General features: G+C 40.4%; 1 protein-coding gene across 1 annotated transcript in view; it reads right to left on the bottom strand.

The window, feature by feature from the left end:
- pkp3 (plakophilin 3) overlaps window positions 1-20,207 on the bottom strand; it is a 57,005-nt gene extending 36,798 nt beyond the window's left edge. Inside the window, exons 1-2 of the mRNA XM_015400412.1 lie at window positions 20,135-20,207; window positions 8,725-9,024 (exon numbers count right to left, since the gene is read on the bottom strand). Coding sequence (XP_015255898.1) covers window positions 8,725-9,024; window positions 20,135-20,207 — 373 coding nt within the window. The remainder of the gene's footprint in view (window positions 1-8,724; window positions 9,025-20,134) is intronic.
- Window positions 20,208-23,556: the final 3,349 nt, after the last annotated feature.

Genomic DNA, 23,556 nt, shown 5'->3' with positions numbered 1-23,556 from the left:
GATCGAAACGAAAATGATTTTCTTAATTTTTTTACTGATTAACACTCAATTAATTCTATCACCGCAAACGTATTAGTTTTAGGGATAAATAGTGATCCATTGATTATTCCTTGCTGACCGGACTTTTCCTATAAGGATGAACTTTGTGACAAACATATTGTGGCCAATCACATTTCAAGAAAGAAAAAAACAACAACATTGGATTACACAGATAAGCCTTTCAGGTTGGGTGGAGGTTTGAAGAGGATCCAAATGCAGAGACTGAAGCTAAAGTGGTTTCTTGTAGATTTATTTAAAGAAAGGATAACAGAAGCAGAATCCAAACTAACAAAATCCAGTCCAAAAATACTTAAATCCGGAAAAAAAAAACCACACGAAGGGCAAAGTAATGATGACAAACCAGCAACACTGACTGGGCAGGCGGAGAATAAATGGGAGAAACAAAAAAACAGTCTAATCAGCAGATTGGGAGCAGGTGTGAGCAGAGGAGTCTAGAAGGGAGCTGGGGAAAAGGAGACTGACACAAGAGGGCAACCAAGAAATACCTAAGAACTCAAATACAATCGAAAATAACTAAAATAACGCAAAATGGAAATAAGACCAATGAAAACTCAGAGACAAAACTTAAGCAGCACCAAAACCATGACACACCCGAGCCAAAAGGGTCAAGTGAGTGGAGTAGAAAGTACCATATTTGACTTTTTAAATGTAGTAGAGTAAATGTAAGGAGTACTGCAGTGAATCAGTCCACCCCCCCACCCACACACACGTAAAGGGCAGAAAAACCTGACTAAACTACAGTTACTTTACTCACATTTAATCTAGCTCTGTGGAAAACTTGAAATCAATTAGTGTTCTTGAACTTCTGTTCCTCCAAATCCTTTAGTCCAGTTTAGCCGCGGTGATTAAGGCATGATGAATGCAGGATACTGCTGGGACAACAGGCAGCTCTGAAGTGGATAGACAGCATGTTGCCAAGAAGAGATTGGAAAGGAATGTTCAGCAAACAAAGCACTGCAGAGACGGGGCAAGAAAGGCTGTTTTCACCTTAAGGCTATCTTTGTCTGTAACTGTATTGTTTTCTTCTGTAATTTACTCCTTTGATATGAATTACTTTTGTGTAATTAGGTATTTACTGGTGAGAAAACAGCAGTGGATTGTGGTGAACAGCATATTGTGATAAGAAATGTAGAGAAGCTGCCTAAACTACAAGCTTGGTGGTTTACTGTCAGATAGGAGGCCTTCCTGACGGCACCTTGCTGAGGTGTTAATAACCTCGGAAAACTTAATTTTGTTCCATTATTGTTGCAAAGAACAAGTTTTCTAAGTTGAAATAAAAAATGCAATCCAGAAATTAGACTTTGAAAAAATTCTTAATAACAAAAAAGGAACTATGTTTTATCTCAGATATTTATTTTTTCAAAATGTAAGATATAATAACAATTTGATTGGTCAAGAGCGAGTATTTGGATTGGACTAGAAGTAAAGAGAATTTTAAAACAATGCAGTTCATAAAACTCAATCTAAGATAAATATTTAATAGTAGAAAATCTGTAGTGAAACTGTTTCAAGCAATAAAGTTGAAAAAAACCCATAAAATTTTCTGATCAAGAAGATCTGAACATTTTTTCCCCGTAACATTTCTATTTAAAAAAATATGGTCTTTAAAAAATCAATTTCCCCCTCTCTGGACCTGCAAGGAATAATCAATGGATCATTATCTATACCTAAATCTAATACGCTGGTGGTGATTTAATGAATTTAGCGTTAATCAGTAAAAAATGAAAACAATATTTTTCGTTGCGATCACTGAGTCTGGGAGTGTCAATTTTTTCCCAAATATACCGTAGTAACACCTCCCTCCTGCCATCTTCCAGCAGTGACGTCACGGTGCGGTAAGCCTAGCGCCATTCTCCACGCTTTACAAGCAAAATCAATGGGAACTACTAGACACATCTGCAATCAACAATTATTGAAGATTTTCAGAGGACTTCACCATTGAAATTCACCAGAGCTATAGTGAAACTGACAATGCCAAGGTGCATGGCAGCTGGATGATGGAGTACATCGGGTAAAAGTGAAAAAAATAATGTTATTTCACTTTTCTGTGACGCCAGATACAGCACTGGGACTTGATCAACAGCCGATACCGCACCGTGACGTCACAAACCATTGGTGGCAGTAGTGTTCTTTGACAAACATGGATGCCTCCAGTAAAGCACAATCAAATGTATTTACTTTTAATTAAAACACTAATCATTAATTGAACAGTACGTAATAATTTCATATTTAAAGTACTTTCAGAAGCTTGAATTCTGAATATGGCCTGACTTTTCCTTTAAAGGGTCCAGTCAGAAAAAGCCTAATTTTTTGATCCAACGCAGCTGTCCCAGCTGAAGAAAACTGCTTATTGTTATTAACAGTGCTAAAGGTCCTGGTCTTCCCACACATCTCCTCACAGAAGCTGATTTCAACACCATCAGTTGAGTCTTTTAAATCAGAGGCTGACGCTTCAAAAACATTCCAGGTCAGGCTTCCAAGGCCCTTTAGACTCATTATTTTTTAACAGCTAGGACCACAGGCTCAGAGGTTTTTAGTTTCAGCCAATAAGATGGTCTGAGATAAAGCAGGCAGTGGTCAGAAAGGCCTAAACCCCAACGCCAAACTGTGCTGTACGAGTCATTTAAGGCTGTGTAATGGTGGTTCAGTGCGTGCTTATCTCCGGCTGGGCAATTAACATGCCGTCTGTATCTGGGCTGCTCGTTTGAGAGATTTGAACTGCTGAAAACTCCCAGACCAACAAGGAGAGTCTGGCTGTTTTTCTCTTAGCAGACAAAGGCAGCTTTTTATAAAGCCACAGATGTGCCATGATATTCAATTCAATTCAACTTATTTCTATAGCGCTAATTAACAACACACATCATCTCAAATAAAGTCAGATTGATTCAAAGTTTTCTATCTAAGGAAAAACCAGTTGATTGCATCGACTCATTGGCTCCAAGGCAATCCCTCACACTAAACATGCTTGTAGCGACAGTGGAGAGGAAAAACTCCCTTTTAACAGGAAGAAACCTCCAGCAGAACCAGGCTCAGTGTGAGCGACCATCTGCTGAGGCCGACTGGGGTTCAAGGAGACAGAAGCAGAGACACAAAAAGCAGCTGTAGAGGATGAAGAGAGCGCATCCAGTTAGTCACAGTCAGAGAAACAGGACTACACTGAAAAACAGGCACATCTCCAATATCAGTAAACAAAGTGGATGATGGCAGCAGCATAGATATATGAAGGAAACTTCCTCAGTTAATAATGGGCTCAGTTTTGAACAAATAAATAAAACCCCCCTTGCTACTGTTGACCGGTGTGTGCTGAATGCAGGGAATAAATTCTCTAAATCTCAGCAGCTCTGCTTCACAAATCTCTGTCTATGTGTGGGAGGGGTCTACATTCGACCCCCTTCTCTTAATCAGTTAAGATTTTGAGTTTTAATAATCCCTAGTTGGTCTCAGAGGGGGTTTCTTTAAACTAAGATCAGCCAAAACGTTTCTATCTTATTCTATTGAAAAAAAAAACTTGTTTTAGCTGAACAGAGAATAGAAATAAAAAGCTTAGAGCAGCAAAAGTTGCTGAATTTCAAGTGGAAAAGATTGGTTAAATATTGGCCCATCTGATCGATCGGCCAACCGATCAATCAGTGCATCTCTGTTTTTATTACATCATTTTCTCTTCATTATGGTGAAAAAAGGCCATTTTTAACACAGTTCCATTAAAGGACCATCTTGAATTTTTTTGGGGAAATTAAAAAATAAAGCTGCATTTTCTTCAAAATAAAAGCAACATTTCTTGCATAGCTGTTAATCAACAACGATGTTTTCTAACCAGAAACTTATAAAACTAATATTTGTGGCTAAAGTTCATAAAAAAATGACTCGAGGTGGGGAGTTTAAGTTTTCTACAGCAGTGTTAGATGTGTGCATCAGTGTTCATTTATTTTATAGTGCACAACTCCTCTGTTTTATTCATGATCTGTCCAAAGCAGCTATATTTGTTCACTCAGCCAGGTTTTAGTGAAACATGCTGCAGCAGATGAGCAGTAGTCTGAGTTATTCCAGCCAAGACCACAACCTTTTGCCAGTTTTATTCTCCAAGATCAAAAAAAAAAAAAAACTCTCTGGGTCTCCGAAGATCAGAGAGAGACTTCCCAGAGAGGAATAGCTGTTGCACAGTGGCGGCTCTCTGTTGAAGGTGTCTACACTATTAGAGCTCTAACACAGGAATTTCATGAGATTAGTCTCACAAGGTTCAGCACAGACTAACGTCTTTACTATCATGTGGGTCAAAGGGAGGCCGGGTTTAATCAGACACAGGAAACTGCAGCCGTATGGAGGAGACGTTTGTCCTTCCTTGTTTCTTTCAGAACAGAGAGGATGTTTTGCACTTTAGTGACATTGGTGTGGTTTAACACCACCATTGTGCAAAAATGTGTCACTTTGCTTGTTCCAAAATAAGTTAAAAAACAATCCACTGGACTTTTTTTCGAGTTTGAAGACGTTTCACTTCCATCCAGGGAGCTTTTTTAATTCAAAATGTCAGAAATAGAGTTGAGTTCAAGGCTTTATACCAGAGGCCACGGATTAGCCGACTGCGGTCCGGATCCAGACCCAACCTGATTTAAACATTTATAAACTATCGCATGTTGTCCGACAACAGTCTCTAAATTCACTTGCGCCTCTTCTCCTGTTAATATGGTAATGCTGTATGGAGCGTCTGGCACCAGGCTACATGTGATCCAAATGATCCAATGAGCTGCTGTCAGTCTGGGTTGCTGCTGCTGCTACTTTTAGACACAGCAGGCAAACCTGTGGCAAGCCGGGCGATGGGAAAGAAGGAGAAGATGATGAGAAAAAGAGAGCAGAGAAAGTGTGGACTGCTGGAAGAACTGTGGTGAACTGGTAAAAGAAAAGTAAAATGGTGTGCTCAAAGATGACCCTGAACATTTAGAGGATGTTTGGCTCAACCTGCTGCTGTGAAGCAGGATTCTCCACCATGAACAGAATCAAAAATAAATATGGATCCAGGCTCAAAATGAGCTCCTTGATATGTGCTTTAGAACGGCTTAGTCTCCATTCAAACCCAGGTTTAAAGCCTAAAGCCCACTGCTCTTATTAAGACAGAAAATTGTCAGTTCAGGTGTTTATACAATTTGTTTTATAAAATATGTGAATCAGGAACATGTCTATATACCAAACTGAACAATTGTTGTTCGATACTTAAAAAAAAACACTTTAAATTTTAAATTGGAACAATGTTAAATTTAAAAAAAAAATTATTTAATAATTCAATGTATAACATGAATGCATAAACACCTCAGTTCATTTCAGTGATAAATTCTGTTTAAAGTAACAGATTATAATTGAAAATGTCTCTGGATCTTTACTGGTTGATGATTTTCTTTATTCCGTTTTTTAATTGGTTACCACTGGTTTATACAGCAGCCCAACAAAGCCTTGTTTTTGTTTAGAAACCACGCAAATTGAAACAGACGAAGGGGTCCACCTCTTTGGAATGGGGGTCATTTGGCTTCTTTGTTAGCCTGCAATGCCCCATACCTGTCTATGTCTCTGAATGGGGTGGTTAAAGGGAATTTTTGCCCTGTCTGAATAGGCGAGGTCTTCTGTTTAGGGTTGCGATGACCTGGAAGACTGAGAATCTTCACCAGCATATGTCATTTTGCTTAACGTGGAAGAAATAAAGGAAATCCATGCGGTCATCGTTAGATTTTCCACATCGAGGGAAAAAAACACAGGAAACAGTCAGGAAATAACACCTTCACATGTTCCAAAGGTCCACAGATACAATGTAGTTTGATGTGATTTTATGTACAAAAGCTGAATACAGAGCTGGAGTACCAGAGGTCAGCTCCATCAGGTCAGTAAGAACTCAGCCTGGAGCTCCTCACACAGCGTGGACACCACATCATGGCCTCACCTCCTCCAGGCCTGAGAAGTCCCTTTGTGGAGATGTTACCAGGACTCTGCTTGACTCTACAAAGGGCTGCATTGTAACTGGAATACAGATTGTCCAATAAAAGCTAAGCTTTCAAGCCACTTTCCTGTAACCCTGGTGACAAGTTCAGCTTTTGAGTGTTTTGATACCTTCTGTGTTTCTGCTGAAGTTTCTGCTCAACTGAAATTAGTTCACACCCAGTTATGAATCTGTTTTTTTACCTTCTGCAGACTGTAAGACATTTTCTCCATCTAATATTCACCTACATGTCCCCTATGGGCAGGGGCGGATTTAGGACATTTGGGGCCCTAGGTAAAGACGTGCAGGGGGCCCTCTGAATTGAGAAGACAACACATAAAACAGACCCATTATGCAGATACAGAAATTTTTATGGAATAGACATACATTATTTGTTTGACGTTTTGTACCTCTCTTCTTGTCCCTTTTCATGTTGTTTTCCTCTCTAGGTTTTGTACTCAGCTGACTTTTCATGCAATGGCAAAAGTAAATATCTCAGTCCTTCTTTTCACTGTAGACCAGCCATGATCTGCTTATCTCTTCTCCATTTTTCATTTGGATGAAATAATAGCTGCATGAATCATGACAGCAGGCAAGATAGAGGAGAGGAGAAATTGCTAAAAGGGTCTGAAAAGTCACTAAATATAGCGATAAAAGTGCTAAGTTGGCAACACTGCTCTTTGCATCGTTTGCTTTTAAATGGTTTGCTGCTGGGGCTGAGACACACTTAATATTATAAGGCTTTTTATCAAAAACATAATTAATGTGCACAAATAATGAATAGTTGCATTAACTATACATGTAAACAGAGTTTAGGGGCCCCCAGAAACTTAGGGGGCAACTGCCTAGTATTGTCTAGTATTGTTGTGTTTCTGAATGTTTCAGTGGTTTAAGCGGTGTGGGTGAACAGTCATCCAGCAGACACAGTGGGTGTGTGTGTGGTGGGAGGGGGGGGGGCAAAGCGACAAAGCAAAACATTCAACGCTGTGAAGGTTTCAGTCAGGACTTTCCCCAACAATGTTTTTTTTATAGCAGCTGTTTTCAGTTTGGAGGAAATAAATAAAATCCCCTGGCTACTGTTGGCCTGTGTGCTGAATGCAGATTAGGAAGAGTTTTAGACACAGTGTCAGGAGATAAAATATGGCCCACCATGGGCAGGCGGCCAACAAGACCACCACTTTGGATTAGTCCCTGAGAAAAGATAGACAGACAGACAGACAGACATATAGATATTATGTACAAATAAAATCTATGTAACTAGGTTTAAAACCTCAACGTTATTCCTGACATTTGAATTGAGAAAGCTTCCTGAATGGGAAGCAAAACGTCTTCAAACTTGGAAACAAAGTCCAGTGGATTAATAAATAAACAGCAGTTCTGATTCTGGTCGTTCAATTCAACTCCGTTCAGTTTATTTAGATAGCACTGATTAACAACACAAATCATTTAAAGGCACATTACACTTCACCAGATCATCCAGTCATAAGGAAAACCAGCTGCTTGCATCGACTCATTGACTCCAATGCAATCCCTCACACTAAGCATGCTTGTAGCCACAGTGGAGAGGAAAAACTCCCTTTTAACAGGAAGAAACCTCCAGCAGAACCAGACTCAGTGTGAGCGGCCATCTGCTGAGGCCGACTAGGGTTCAAGGAGACAGAAACAATTTGTTCAAACTTGGCCTTCTCCATCAAGCATGCTAATAGGTAGCACGTCTTCTATCATGTAATAAAATATTTAAGAAAAAAATACTTTTTTACTTAAAAAAAATAAAGCAGCATTTTCATAACAATCAAAGCAACATTTCTTGCATAGCTGTTCATCAACAATGTTTTATTTTACCCAGAAACTCATAAAACTCATATTTGTGGCTCTAAGTTAGTTTTATTTTGCAGAAATAGGCAGAAATGTTTCTTTAGGCTAAAGAACAGCCTACCAGAAATCATCTCCATTAATAATTTAATTGTTTTTTTCAGTGGTGGTTCTAGAAAAAATATATATGGGGGCAATTATAGAACTAAAGGATTAACCAAACACACACCAAAAACCTAGGAAGAGAGTGTTTAGTTTAATAAATGAGGTTGCACACTTATTCTAAGTTCAAAATGCTTGTTAAAGTAAATATTCCAGGGAAATTTAAAATTGATTTTAAATAATATTTACATGTAATAATATCTACATTCAATGGATTACTTATAATTAAAGTAGTTATTTATGATTCCACTGAAGATTAATTGTGACATGCAGAAACATTATTTTCTTTTCCCCATAAGACAAAAGAGCATGAATTCTCTATTTATAATCTTTAATGTTAATATATTGGTGTGCATAATTACCACAGTGTTTTTTGACATATGAAAAATTAAAATGTTAAATATGTTTAACATTTTCGTATTAGAGGGATAAATAGTACGGCTGGCCACAGGGGTGGCCAATGACTGGCTAAGGGTGGCCATGGCCCTGTCTAGAACCGCCTCTGGGTTTTTCTGTTCTTAAAAAAACTAATCAGGAATATTTTTGTTTTTAGTTTGCTTCTAAACCAATAAAAAAAAAAACTATTTATTTCTGTTTCATTTTCCCAATCAAAATTTTTTTCATGTTATTCTTTATTTTAACTATATCCTAAACAGTTTTTAAAGTCTGTTCTATAGAGAGTTGAGGTTCCCAGGGGCCCCTCCTCTGCACCGTTATTCCGCCTCCCTCACCTGCTGCCGGCCCCAGCTGCGGGCTGCTCAGCCTGGACAGGGAAGCGCTCTTCTTCTCTGCCAGCCGCATCCGGACCTGCTCCTGGACCCTCCGGACTTTGGCCGAGGGGTCCGCAGACCGGCAGTCCGACGGCACCGCGTAGGCGGTGCAGGAGGAGTTGGGCTGCAGCGCCGTCAGGAAGCAGCCGTCCGCCATGGCAGCGGGGACTGAAAGAGCTTCAGCGGGCGGAGAGGAGAGAAAAACAGACCAGCCTGAGACCCAGCGTCCGCTCAGAGGATCCGCTTCTGTCGGTCCGCCCGCTGCGAAATGGAGAGCCGTTAGAAACAAGTGGGGGCGGGACCTGATGAGGGAGGAGGTCCCAACCAAATCCACCTGCGGCCAACCCAACACCTTTCACCTTGGCTGGAAGGATTATGCTTCTATTAATAGAAAAAATGCACAACTCATGGCACAGATATCAGAGTGTTTGTAAACACAGAGTATAGGAGAAAGTTAGGCGAAAGGAAAAAGTCTGCTGGAAAATAGTTGAAACAGAATTATGTCTGAAATATGAAAGCCAAGAGATTTGGAAGAGCATTAGGGCCACTGAAAAAAAAGTTAACTGATTTTTACATATTATTTCTGTTTAATATGAGAAAAAAAAATCTGAATTCTGAATTTTTAATCCCAGAATTGTGGATCTTAATGTAGATGGGCACCATGAAGGAAGAGATGTGTGAGCAATCAGCTTCACTGACAAAGATGTGAGTTGTTTGGGAGGACCAGTAAGACATTGCTGAAAAATCAGTTAACTTTTTTTATTTCTTCAGTGGCCCTAATCCTCTTCCGTACAGAGCAGTCGTGTCCTTCTGATCCTCTTTCACTCTGGTTTTCTCGAGAAAACGAGTAAATTTTCTCATTATCCAACCCTGAAATCCCACATTCTCCGTCACCGCCCTGCTCCACTCCAGATCGCCTGCACAAAGCAAAACATACAGCCTTCTGCTGTTCCTCCTTTCTTGCTCCACTCAAAGAGAGCATGCGCGATATTATTGTTAATTTTATTGGAGCAAAATATGTGGGAATTAACGCTTAATTTAACATGACACATAAAAAAAAAAAATCCCCATCATCCCCATGATTTGTGCACACGATATAACCATGACTGCACAACTACGGGGCCCTCAGGCATGGACGGACTGGGAACCCAGGGCTGTTGGCCAACCTCATTCATTACTCATACAGGTTAATCAACTCGTTATCTCGAGAAATCAATGACTGTTTTTTCATGATAATGAGCTGATTATCTTGTTATCTGGAGAAAACAATTAACGGTTTTACCGTGATAATGAGATAGTTATGTCATTATCTTAAGGCCAAAGGAAAAAAAAAAAAAGTCGAGTCCAACTGCTCTTGGTTTCGGTGCTGAAAGCCCTCTAAAGACTTGGGCCGACGTGCACAATGGCTTCATTCAGTCTGAAATGAGACTTATGTCAGCAACTATTAGACAACTTTTGTCTTTTTGTAAACACAGAGTTTATACAAAATGAAATTTTGTTTAGTACAGATTTTCAGACAGCACATGCACATTTCCATTCCATAAAGTGCAGCAGGGATCAAATGTAAACATTGTGGGGGAAAAAAACATGATTCAAAAAAGTGCATTGATATGGAAGTTCACAGCATTAATATATGTGGTGCAAATATGTAGTGTTTTGGTTTGGTGTTATCAGTGTGATGCAGAGTCTGTGACATGATTACGGTAAGTGTTTACTCAACAGTTCAACAGTCTGAAGGCAGTGGGGAAGAAGATGTTGGGTCTGAATTTAAAGCTGTGAAGCCTCTTCCCAAAAGGCAGCAGGGAGAACAGCCCATGGTGAGGGTGTGAGAGGTCATCGATGACGTTACGAGCTCGGGACACGTAGCACTGGAATTAAAGGCCTTTTATGGACAGAAGAGCTGCTCAGATGATCCTCTCTGCTGTTCTTACCACTCTTCCAGGCTCAGACTGGTAATCTGTGATAGCGGGCATTTGCCCAGTGAGCCGGTCCTAATGTCAGTGTGCGAGGGCCGGGCCTGCTTAAATCATACCGGCCCCAACACTGACTCTCCGGCCGAACCTCCTACCTGTGACAGTAATAACTTAAGGAGCTCAAGAAGTAATACAACGTTAACTACCTAAATGATGCATGCAGTATATATAGCCCTTTCTTGTCATGCACATCCTTGTGACGGTTGGCATATGGTGTTATTTTCCATTTCTTCAAACTGTAAATTCCTTGCAACAAACTAAATTATAATAAACTAAAATGCTTTCGTTAAATCAAACTATGATGTTTCTATTATATTTTGTCAAATTTATGTTCGAATATTTTGCAAAAATATGGTGTGCATGACAGGGTTTTGCATCTGTTTACATTATTCCATTTCATTGCCCACATGCCACCTAGACTGGCAGTGAATGCTGACACACCGCTGAGCTTTTATTGATTCATTCTTGAAGAACTGCCTGTCTACAATATTGTTTTATGTTGGTGTTCTTTACAACACTCTGGCTTACATCGTAGACCTCTTATGTGTGAGTGTGTCATGATAGGTTTAACAAATCTGACCCTCATGCAGAGAACCCACTCTGCATGGAAAAAGTTTAACAGGTTTATTGAGGCGGTAAAACAGGAGTTGGATCTGGAACTCAGTGAGCTGGTAACCCGGAACTGGAAGTGAGAAGGGAAGTTGAGTGGTCAGTTCAGCTACCGTGGGAATCTTAGATTTTGCAAGAACGGGGCTCACATTAGAGGGGGGCCTTGTTAGTCCTTGGATCCAGTCTATGTGGTAAATCCAGAGAATAGTGCACACATTGGAGGGCGGACAGGTTGACCCGGCGGAGTAATGGGGCGGACTGTCACTCGGATTTCTGATGGGAACTTGAACGGAACATATGGAGGTTTTCCCCTTCTCAGTGTAACTCGGTTTTTCCTTCCAGGGGAGAGAAGGTCCAGGAAACCAGTAAAACAGGAAAGCTTCCTGCCGAGGAGCAGAGACAAAAAAAAACTTGTTAGACTGAGAGAAACAAAGCTAGGTTAGACTCAGCTAAACTCAGCTTGGCTAGAGTACCCAAAACTGGCAAATACTCTGGCGTCGAGTTAGTGACAGCCCACTGCTGAAATACTCCTCCAGATAATGATCCAATGAGCCGCAGGTGTGCAGGGAGGGACAGCAAAGACGGGCACCACCTGGTGGTGGAAAAAAGGACAGACACAAGCAGGCCACACAAACTTGATTCCTAACAGAGTGGCTGTCTGGCTAGCTTCATGCATGTGTGGATGCTACATAGCAGCAGGTGTAGACGGAAAAAAATGCCAGGGGTGAAAATTGTTCCCAGTCCGGGCCTGCTCTCTTCCCTTCTTCTTCGTTTACACTCTTTCCTTCTTCCATCCCACAGGAATCACTTCCTGTTTCCTCGCTACTTACGACCCAGACATTTCTCCACAAGCGACTTAGAAACACACGCCATGCACATCCAAATCCCGTAGACCATCAGCAATAGTTACTGAGCAGGAGGTGCATATATGGGAGAGAGAAACAAAGACCAGGCTAATTAGCAGATTTGGTGCAGGCATGGACAGAGGAATCTAGAAGGGAGCTAGGGAAAAGGAGACTGACACAAGAGGGAACCAGAGAGCAAACAAGAAATAGCTAAGAACTCAAAAATAACCAGAATAACACAAAATGGAAATAAAACCAATGAAAATTCAAAGATAAAACTTAAAAGGAACCAAAACCATGACAAGTTCTAGGGATACATTTNTATTGTTTTATGTTGGTGTTCTTTACAACACTCTGGCTTACATCGTAGACCTCTTATGTGTGAGTGTGTCATGATAGGTTTAACAAATCTGACCCACATGCAGAGAACCCCCTCTGCATGGAAAAAGTTTAACAGGTTTATTGAGGTGGTAAAACAGGAGCTGGATCTGGAACTCAGTGAGCTGGTAACCCGGAACTGGAAGTGAGATGGGAAGTTCAGTGTCAGTTCAGGTACCGTGGGAATCTTGGAAGCAGTTAGATTTTGCAAGAACGGGGCTCACATTAGAGGGGGGCCTTGTTAGTCCTTGAATCCAGTCTGTGTGGTAAATCCAGAGAATAGTGCACACGTTGGAGGGCGGACAGGTTGACAAGCGTTTGACCCGGCGGAGTAATGGGGCGGACTGTCACTCGGATTTCCGATGGGAACTTGAACGGAACATATAGAGGTTTTCCCCTTCTCAATGTAACCTGGTTTTTCCTTCCAGGGGAGAGAAGGTCCAGGAAACCAGTAACACAGGAAAGCTTCCCGCCGGGGAGCAGAGACAAAAAAACCCATTAGACTCAAAGAAACAAAGCTAGGTTAGACTCAGCTAAACTCAGCTTGGCTAGAGTACCCAAAACTCGCAAACACTCTGGCGCCGAGTTAGTGACAGTCCACTGCTCAAATACTCCTCCAGATAATGATCCAATGAGCCGCAGGTGTGCAGGGAGGGACAGCAAAGACAGGGCACCACCTGGTGGTGGAAAAAAAGGACAGACACAAACAGGCCACACAAACTGGATTCCTAACAGAGTGGCTGTCTGGCTGGCTTCATGCATGTGTGGATGTTACACAGCAGCAGGTGTAGATGAAGAAAATGCTAGGGGTGAAAATCGTTCCCAAGAGGGAAACAGAGAACGAACAAGAAATACCTAAGAACTCAAAAACAACCAGAATAACACAAAATGGAAATAAAACCAATGAAAATTCAAAGATAAAACTTAAAAGGAACCAAAACCATGACAAGTTCTAGGGATACATTTNAACCAGAATAACACAAAATGGAAATAAAACCAATGAAAATTCAAAGATAAAACTTAAAAGGAACCAAAACCATGACAAGTTCTAGGGATACATTTCCAGCCAATACCACATGATTTTCTAAGATAGGAGGGACCTTTATCATCCCTCTTAGTGGTGATTTTTCTGAGAATAGAAGATTCCAGATTTCTTCTGTTTTTCTATTTTTTCATCACAAAGGCATTCAGTCAGTAAATGCTACATGTGGTTATTTAATGAGAAACTCATGCATTTGCTTAGCAGAATTTACTACCACTAAAGTTGCATAAATCCCTGCAGCTTGTTTCTGTTTTCTCTGGAAGTTCTTTCCATTGGGACATCTATAACCTCCAGAGGATGGCATCCAGAAGCCATCTGGGATGCCGGTCTGGATTCCCTCCAATGCATAGGGGCAGCACCTCTCTAACCACACTCAGGATGCTCATATCTCGCACTCTTTTTATCCCTATCTCAACAGACCGTTGAATGTCCGTGAACATTGAATAAGTAAGAAAGCTGATTGGATATTATTGACAGAAGGACGTCTGGTAAAACTGCTCACCAAGATTTGATGTTAGCTGTAGATATGCTGAAGGAAAAAGCTCCAGGTAATTCAATCCAATTAATTTCAGTTTATTTCTATAGATCCATGTCATCTCAGGTCACTTTACAGAGACTATTCAACCAGACCATCCACTCAGATTAAAGGTTCAGTGGTTTCTATAGGAAAACCAGCTGATTGCATGCAGTCATTGACTTTACAGGATTCACAGAGACAAAAAATTCTTTCTTTGCTTTTGTTGTTGCCTCTTCAGCAATCCCTCGCACCAAACATGCAGCGACAGTGGAAATGAAAAAACACCCTCTGCTGAGGCCGACTGGGGTTCAAGGAGACAGAAGCAGACATGGAAAAGAAACATGAAAGGTCTGATCTGTAAATACTTTCTGTTAGAAAAGCTAATGGTGAACTAGCTCCACAGGTGGCTCTGTCTGGGAAAGAAACAGCTAAACAGACGATCTTTGAGCCAGTTTTCATGTAGAAGGGATGAAAGAGAGAACATCCAGTTAGTCACAGAAAAAGCTGAGCCCATAGGAGAAAACAGGACTAAACCCAGAAGCACAGGCCCATCATTATCATCTATAATCTAAGTTAATGATGGCAGCAGCACAGGTCCTATTTCTCTCCAAGGTGGAGTCACAGCCACACAAGAAATGATCAGATGAAGCTACTATGATGAGAAAAAGTAGAGAGATCATAATGTTAGAGATTGAACTATAAAATCCTGCAGAGTGGGAGAATAGAGATGGAATGAAGCAGAATTATAAAAAGGGGTCCTTATGTTCTCCAGCAATCTAAGCATATAGCAGCATAACTATAGAGATAGTTTAGGATAACCTGAGCCACTCTAACTATAAGCTTTATCAAAAAGGAAAGTTTTAAGCCTACCCTTAAAAGTAGACAGGCTGTCTGCCTCATTGATTAAAACTGGTAGTTGGTTCCACAGGAGAGGAGCCTGATAACTAAATCTAGATCTGCCTCCCATTCTACTTTTAGAAATTCTAGGAACCACTAGTAAACCTGCAGATTGAGAGCGAAGTGCTCTGTTAGGAACATAATCAACAATCAGATCTCTGATATCAGATGGAGCTTGGCCATTTAAGGCTTTATATGTGAGAAATAGGACATATATGATCTTTTTTTAATTTTTATCAGAACTCTGGCTGCAGCATTTTGGATCAGCTGAAGGCTTTTAATTACAGTTTGTGTACTTCCTGATAGTAAAGAATTGTCCAGTCGGAGTAGAGGAGATCCAGACACCCGGCCTTCATCTCCATTAACATTCCTTTCAGATGCTCCCACTGAGGTGGAAAATCCAGTTTTTATTGCTTTAGCTCTTTTCTTTCTCCGATTCCCACTTAATAACACCTGTTTGAACTGGTATACTGCTCCAGTCATCTCCAGTTATAAGCCTTAGCTGCACTTTCCTCAGGGGTCCCCCAGGGGTCCAATCTTGGTCCTCTCCTGTTCACCCTCTATTTGTTGCTAATTGGGGCTATTTTAAGGAAACAATGTGTAATTTCATTGGCCTCCTAATGACTGCCAAATCTACTTTCCTCACAATAGTTCTGTTCAACATTTACCAGAATAAGTCGTTTCCACACCTTTCTTGCAGGTTCACCAGAAATATTTCCGTCCCCCAAACTTTTTAAACTTTGACCACAGAAAAGTCATGTAGCTCCTTGATTTAGCTACATATCTCTTCACCTGTTTGTTCCTCGTTTATCTTGCATATCTCTTGCACAAAAACGTATGTATGGAGGGCGAAAGGGGACAAAATAAAAAATAGCATATTTGATAAAAAGGTGTTTGATGCATAATGAAATAAATAAATGTACCAAAAGATGATGAAATATAAAAAGAAATAACATGTACAATTAAATAGTTAAATGTACTATTAATTTATTTGAAACATCATTAAACAATTAAAAATGTCAATTAGATTATTTCAGACTCCTCCATAGAGGGCTGGTGAAGCTTTAGCATTTTATTAATGTTTTACACTTGATTTACAGCTCTGTCTGGTTACAACATATTTCTGTAAGTCATAATATTATGATACGTATGTGATGCAAAGCGTTTCCAAATCTAGACTGGATTTGGAGCCTAGAGAGGAAGCGTGGGTGGAAAATAGAACCAGGGGTGGGGCTGATAACAAGCTACGCTCACAGCTCTGTTAATGTATTAAAAAAAAGACTTGACATCCTATCAAAAAGACTAAAGTATCATGTTTATTGAAGACCTGATGAGAGAAGATGGACACACACATATTTATATATATAAATGTGTGTATAAACACATATCTTTGGTCTTTATACAAACACAAGGTGACATCAGAGCGGTTTTCCCCATCTTGTCGTTTTCTCTTTTGCTTTCTAACCAAGCATTTTGCAGAATCCTAAATAAGAAAGGAGGGATGATTTCGACATCAGCAGTCTTTCCTGTTCGCTGACCGATTGTTTCAGGGTCCAGGAATGTGGAAATAACTTCACCCGAAGCTGACATGTGAGGAGGAGGAGGGGAGGTCTGGGAAAATGAGTCTGAGGAGAGCTAATATGTCAGGAGCAGGGAGGCCTCGGGGAGGGGACCCTGCAGCCTGTCTCAGAAACGGCACTGAAGCCAAGACGGTTTCACACAAAAACCCCACTCAGGGTTTTCTGGTGTAATGTGGAGAGAGTTAAACTGACAATCCTCTTCCCTCACAGAGGTCATGGCCTCTTTTCTTTATAAACTTAGTGTTGAATATCTATAATTTTCTTCTCCTACTCATTCATTTCTGTGCCCTTCTAATCCCCCTCAGAGCTGTGGTGGGAGGGAGCCTAACTCAGAAGAAAACTAACTCCACCCTGAGGAGCTCACAGACCCATCACTGGGCCAACACAATGACACAAAACACAAATAACTATGTGAGTTCACTCTCTAATCTAAGGAAAATATCCAGTCTCTGAGTAGGAACGAATGTTTCTGGACCGGAGGAGGGATTTAAAGACTGTTTATGAATAGTTTGATTTCACACTCTAATGTCAGATTAAGAAAACCTGAAGGATTACAAATGATTTAACTCTGGAACACCAGCAGAACCAGTCTGGTCCAACGTGACGCAGTCCATTCCCCTAACCCTAATAACTGCTTACTGCACTTTTGGCAGCAACGACTGGCATAAAGTCATTATGATAACCAGCAATCAGTTCATTACATCACTGTGGAACGTTTCTGGCCCTTCTATCGTCTAAAGTCACTGTAATTTATCAACCTAGGAAGCTTTTTTCAAACATCATCACCTTGTTTAAGGTCTAAATTAGGGGTGTTCAACATTTTCTAGGCTAAGGACCCCCAAACCTATGGCAAGATGGAGCAGGGACCCCCTAATATATATATTGTATGAAATAGTGTTCTATCAAACTGGTCCTATAGTCACTACAGATGCAGTAATGTAACAAAAGTAATTTCTCCCTGGGATTATTAAAGTATTTCTGATTCTGATTCCTGGTTGATGGGACAGGTGTTGTGAATGAAACGGTGCCCAGGTTGAAAGAACTAATGCAAACATATTAGTTTTAGGTCTAAATAATGATCTGTTGATATTCCTTGCTGAGCGGACTTTTCCTTTAACAGAGGTATTGAAGTGCCGTATGTGAGAAATCTTGGGCCAAAGGGATGGCAGGCATGGGGCCCCCTGAAATGAGAATGAAACACATTAAACAGGTCAGTTGTAGACATCTTCAAGGATTATTTGTCTGACTGTTTATCCTGCTCTCTCTGTCCCTTTTTCATGTTTTCTGTCTCCCTTTTTTTTTTTCTGGCACTTTGCATTGTCTTCCTCTCCTTTGTTTTCTTCCTGTCTTTTTTTTTACTTTTCCTCTTTGTTCTCCCTTCCACACATCTTCACTTTTTCTTGTTTTCTTCCTCCCTGCTTTTTTATGTTCCCTTTTATCTTCTCCATTTTTCCCTGAAATTGTATTTTGCGAGTCTTTCTCTCAGCAAGGAGAAAATCCACATTGACTGACCTAAGACTTTCCTTAGATAGAAAACTTTTAATTAATCTGACTGTATGATCTGGTGTGAACTGTAAAGTGCCTTGTGATGAATGTGTTGGGAATTGGTGCTATAGAAATAAACGGAATTGAATTGATTCCAAAGAACCCCCAATGTCCAATGTCCTTCTGGATACCCCCAACCCCCCCAAAAAAAACTCCTAGATGATTGATTTCTTGCCATCTGCAGGAAAAACAAATGCAATTTTGAGCTTACTTCATGATTTTCTGTCTTCAATAGGATAAAGAAATAATTATAAATACTGGGTAAGAATGTCCTGCAGTAAAGAAACTAGTCACTCGTAGGAACTTTGGCAGCAGTTTCCCCCTTTCCCTCTTTTCTTCAGCTCCTCTGGAGTATCTTCCTCTCCTCCTCTTCTTCTTCTTTGCTCTCCTCTGTTGTTTGTTTCTTTGCTCCGTTTGTTTTCATTCATTTTGCTGCTGCCTTCCTGGATCCTTCCTGCGATGCTCAGTAGGATGGATCAATCCAACGCAGTGCCAGAGACGCACATAACACAGGAAGCATTACCAGGACATTTCAATGAAGGAGTGCTATCAAAGTCATAACCAATGTATGGGGCCCTCAGGACCTTGGGGCCCTTGTGGAAACAAGGACAGAAATGGTTATTCAGGGCGTGTTTTGGTGGCGCAGAGGTTAGTGCTTACAACCCATGAATGGAGTCCTTAGTCCTCGACGACAGAATTCTGACTTTAATCTCAGAATCCTAAGCTTAATTCCGAATTCTGACATTAAAGTCCAGATTCTGAGGTTATTTTCAGAATTCTGAGAAAAAAAGTCTGAATTCTGACTTTTTTACCACATTAAACTGAAATAAAAATTAAATATCAGTTAACTTTTTATTTTTTTAGTGGCCCTAATTCTCCTCTGTAGTCCAGGGCTTGTTATCTGCAGTTTTAGCTGTGTCTGTTCTAACACACTCATACATGGAGGATGAGCAGGTAAATTCTGTAGAACGCTCATGGAGTTACCTGAAGCAGTGTCTCCCTCTCTCACCCCCCATTCCTGTCAGCCTAATGTCCATAAAACAAGCCACTAGAGCTGTACAAACTAAACAAAGAAATCGATTATTAAAATAATCAACTGATTTGGTCATCGAAATAATTTGATTTCCTCGAGTACACAGACTCTAAAACAGGCTAATTGCTGAAAAACAACCTGCAATTAGCCGTCATTAAAACATTTTAAATTTGTGTTATTTTTTTGGCTGCTAAAAAAGTAAATATTTTCCATTTAGGATTGAAAATCTTCATTTTAAAGATATCAATACATGTATATGTACGTGTATTTAAATGTGCAATAAATTTGTTTCCTTCATTTCAAATATTTATAAATGTTGATTTGGTGAATGTGTTTCTATTTTATGAGTTAATAAAAAAATTATCAACAGATTAATTGATTCTTAAAAGAATTGTAGGAAAAAGTGGGAAACCCGCCATTAAGGCGAACCTGGGCGCAGAGGACCCTCCCTAACCTAACGACAGTCGCTAAGTTAGCAGCCGTCCTGCTTTTGTTTAATGAAGGATCCATCTTCTGCAGTAATGATGACACTGAGCTGCACAGCTGAACTCTTAGCTTCTATGAACAGAGGAGTAAGGCAGCTCCTTTTAACCAACATTTACTGGACAGATTGTTGTGAAAAGACGATATTATAGGTTCAATAAACTGAAACATTTCTAATGAAGCAGTTAAAATGTAACACAGCACTGTGTTTGTCCTCTTCACTGCTGCGTGAGCAGGAACGGTTTTCATTAGGAAGGAAGGGAGGAATTTGGAGCATCTGGGTCCAATACAGTCAGCTATTAATCACACAAACAGACAGCGAGAAACTCTGGGTGGAGATAAAGCAGCAGAACACGGAGGGAGGGGGGCAAACAGATTGACTCGTTGGTTCTGACACCAAAATTCAATGACCCAGCGGAAGTTTACTCTTCCCAGAACAGACCCGGTCTGGACCCAGGTCTGGTCTGACCCTGAGCCGGAGGCTGATAGGAGGATCGTCCCAGAGAGGCCAGAAGCTCGTCTTCACATACTGAAAGTATCATCCTGCGGTTTCTCTGAGTGATAAGAGTTGCACAACGTGGTGAGAAGTTCAGAAGCTGTTTCAGTTTTTGCATTACGGCCTTGGAGTTTAGAAAGTGTTGCATACGATGATTTTCTGCTGTAACTGACTTCAGGAGCTCCCTGAGGAACAGAAATATGTTTGATAGAAGGACGTTTGACACCATCATAACAAGATAAAAGTCAGCCTTCCATGGGTTTCAAGCTGCCTTCTGCAGAGATCCTGGTTTCCATCAAATATCAGTCAAAATATCCACTGATTCTGAACCAAACATGCAGATGAAAACAGAAGTTCCTCCATGTTTTGGCGCTTAGAATGAACACAAACAAGAGCAGAAGTTCAGAGTCCTGATCTAAAGGTTTGCAGGGTGTGTAGCTTCAAAGGCATTCCTGACACAGGATGCATCTCTGAAGCCTCAGAGAAAAAAAAAACGGTTTATTTATCAGATCAGGCCAGAAGATGTAGCATTAAAACCAGCTGGAAGCTGCAGGTGCAAGAATGTGCATAAGTCCTTGGCCAGACTTTATGTATGATGGGACTAGTTATACCTATTCTGCATCATTTCTTTATGCTTTCAGGCAATGTTTTTTTTAATTTTTATTTCCCGTTTTCTTCTATGCCTTTTGTTTCCCTTTGGCTGGTAAAAAGCCTCCAGCAGAAGGCGGCGGACACGCATCCTGGTTCGTGCTAAAAGGGAAGCAAGGTCATTGAGAACTCATGTATATCAATTGAATTCAGTTTTTTTCTATTGCTCCAATTCACAACACATGTCATTTCAAGGCACTTTACTGTTCACCAGATCATCCAGTCAAGTTGATTCCATGTTTTCTATAAAACGAAAACCAGTTGATTGCATCGACTCATTGACTTGAATGCAATCTCTCACATTAAGCATGCTTGAAGCAACAGTGGAGAGGAAAAACTCCCTTTAAACAGGAAGAAACCTCAAGCAGAACCAGGCTCAGTGTGAGCGGCCATCTGCTGAGGCTGACTGGGGTTCAAGGAGACAGAAGCAGACATAGATAAGGCAACTGCATTCTTCTTCGTCTCTACTTTAGGGGATATGTGTAGAGCGCCCCCTACATGTTTGGTGGGAGACAGTTCAAAAACGTGGCCCCATCCAGGAAACACACAGCCAGGCAAACAAGCTCTGAGCCAGCTCCCATGTCGGAGGATGAAGAGAGCACATCCAGCCAGTCACAGTCAGAGAAACAGGACCACACTGGAAAACAGGCCGATCTCCAACATCTATAAACAAGGGTGTTGATAGAAGCAGCACAGCTGATGTTTCTTTCCAGGATGACGTCACAGCCAAACAGGAACAGACGAGGCAAAGCTACTCTGAGGAAAAGCAGAGAGAGCAGAAGGTTAGAGACTGAACTAACAGATTCTGCAGAATAGGAGAACAGAGAGAGAATGAAGCAGAATGATGAAATGGGGGTCCCTATGTCCTCCAAAAGTCTAAGCCTATAGCAGCGTAACTATAGAGATAGCTCAGGATAACCTGAGCCACTCTAACTATAAGCTTTATCAAAAAGGAAAGTTTTAAGCCTAGCCTTAAAAGTAGACAGGGTGTCTGTCTCACGGACCAAAACTGGTAGTTGGTTCCACAGGAGAGGAGCCTGATAACTAAAAGATCTGCCTCCCATTCCATATTTTATGCATTTTACATTTTGTATTTTATTTTTCCGGTTTTATTTAATCAAAAAATATATATATTTTACAGATTCAATATTTACTTTTTTTTTTTTGCATTTTGTGTTTGGAGTTTATTTAACTCAGATTGAGTTTTATGAATTTCATTTTTTGCTATTTGTGTTTTCCTGATGACCTTCTTTTAACTTCTGGGGGCGGGTTTTCCTCTGGAAGGAGGAGCAAAGACATGTTTCTATTGGTCTGCATGGATGCTATTCTATTGATGAATGTGTGCTTTTGTCTTATTTCATTTTCAAATCTCTGTTATGTATGTAATTAACATAATACCTGTATATCCTGACAGAGGAACTGTCCTAATTAGATAAACTGCTTGGGAAAACATTAGTTTTGACACATAACAGGCAGCTATCACAAGGATTTAACAGACTTTCATTATCAATAAAAATAGTCCTCAACATTCAAAGCCAGATAAAGCCAACAGATGAAGTTAGCTAAACCCTTTATAGGGCACTCAGTGAAATACTTTAAAAATCCAACCTTCAAGCCAACAGTACTATTGGAATCCAGGACAAGATCTTATTACCTTTGTAACATAAAAAAATATGGATATTTTGATGGCAAACATTTATGTCAATGCAATTACAAGAAACGCCAACTTGCCCGAATATTTTAAGAAAAATAACAAAAGTGATTCTTTAAAAAATTCATTAAAAACACCCTGAGAGTGAAAAACACACTTTTTTGGTCCAACATAACCTTAGAGGCATTGATGCTGATACTGGTCGTGACATTTTTTTAGTTTATAAACGTAAATATAATTGTTAACTAGGCTTATTAACTTTTTGACTTTACTTTTTCACTTTTCAATTAGCTTTTTTCTTGACTTGTAACTTTTTTTCCCCAATTTAATTAAGTAGGTAATATATTATTCAATCTTTGCTAAATGGCTGGATATAGATCTAGTGCTTCTAGACGTCACTGAGGGACAGGGGGAGACTCCATTTGTAAGGGGTATGCAAGTGATCAAACACAGTAACTTGCCCTATAAGGGGCTAACCAAGCTAACTTACTAAACCCTGAGAATTGTTGACGAGGAGTGATTCCAGAAATAGTACCAACTGAAAATGGCGCTGATTCACCCTTTCTGGTAATGTATGAATCAGTGAATGATTCTTTATGGGCTGTGATGGTTCACTCACTCAATGTATGAATCAGTGAGTGATTCGCTCACACTGACAGTTAGGAGGGATTCATTGCGTTAAATCCCTTGCTCGCCCAAAGTAGCTATCAGAAGCTGATTGGCTCACATTGTCCGGTTGCGCTGTGATCTGAAGAAGAGTGGGGAGTGGCGGCCTAGAAGTTAGGGCATAGAGCTTGGAATCCTGAGGTTCAGAGTTTGAGTCCCACTCCCACAGACTGCCACTCTGGGTCTCTGAGCAAAGACCCTTAACTCCACACTGCCCCACGATGGCAGCCCACTGCTCCCCAAGAGGATGGGTTCAATTCAGTTTATTTCTATAGCACCAATTCACAACACATGTCATCTCAAGGCACTTTATAGTTCATCCAGATCATACAGTCAGATTGATTAAACTTTTTATCTGCTGGAGGTTTATTCCTGTTAAAAGGGAGTTTTTCCTCTCCACTGTCGCTACAAGCATGCCTAGTGTGATGGA

This window comes from Cyprinodon variegatus, unplaced genomic scaffold (genome assembly GCF_000732505.1).
Source record: "Cyprinodon variegatus isolate N-32 unplaced genomic scaffold, C_variegatus-1.0 Scaffold1100, whole genome shotgun sequence".
Lineage (NCBI taxonomy): Eukaryota > Metazoa > Chordata > Actinopteri > Cyprinodontiformes > Cyprinodontidae > Cyprinodon > Cyprinodon variegatus.
Note: the sequence above shows the minus strand (reverse complement) of the source record. Positions and strands in the feature narration are given on the sequence as shown.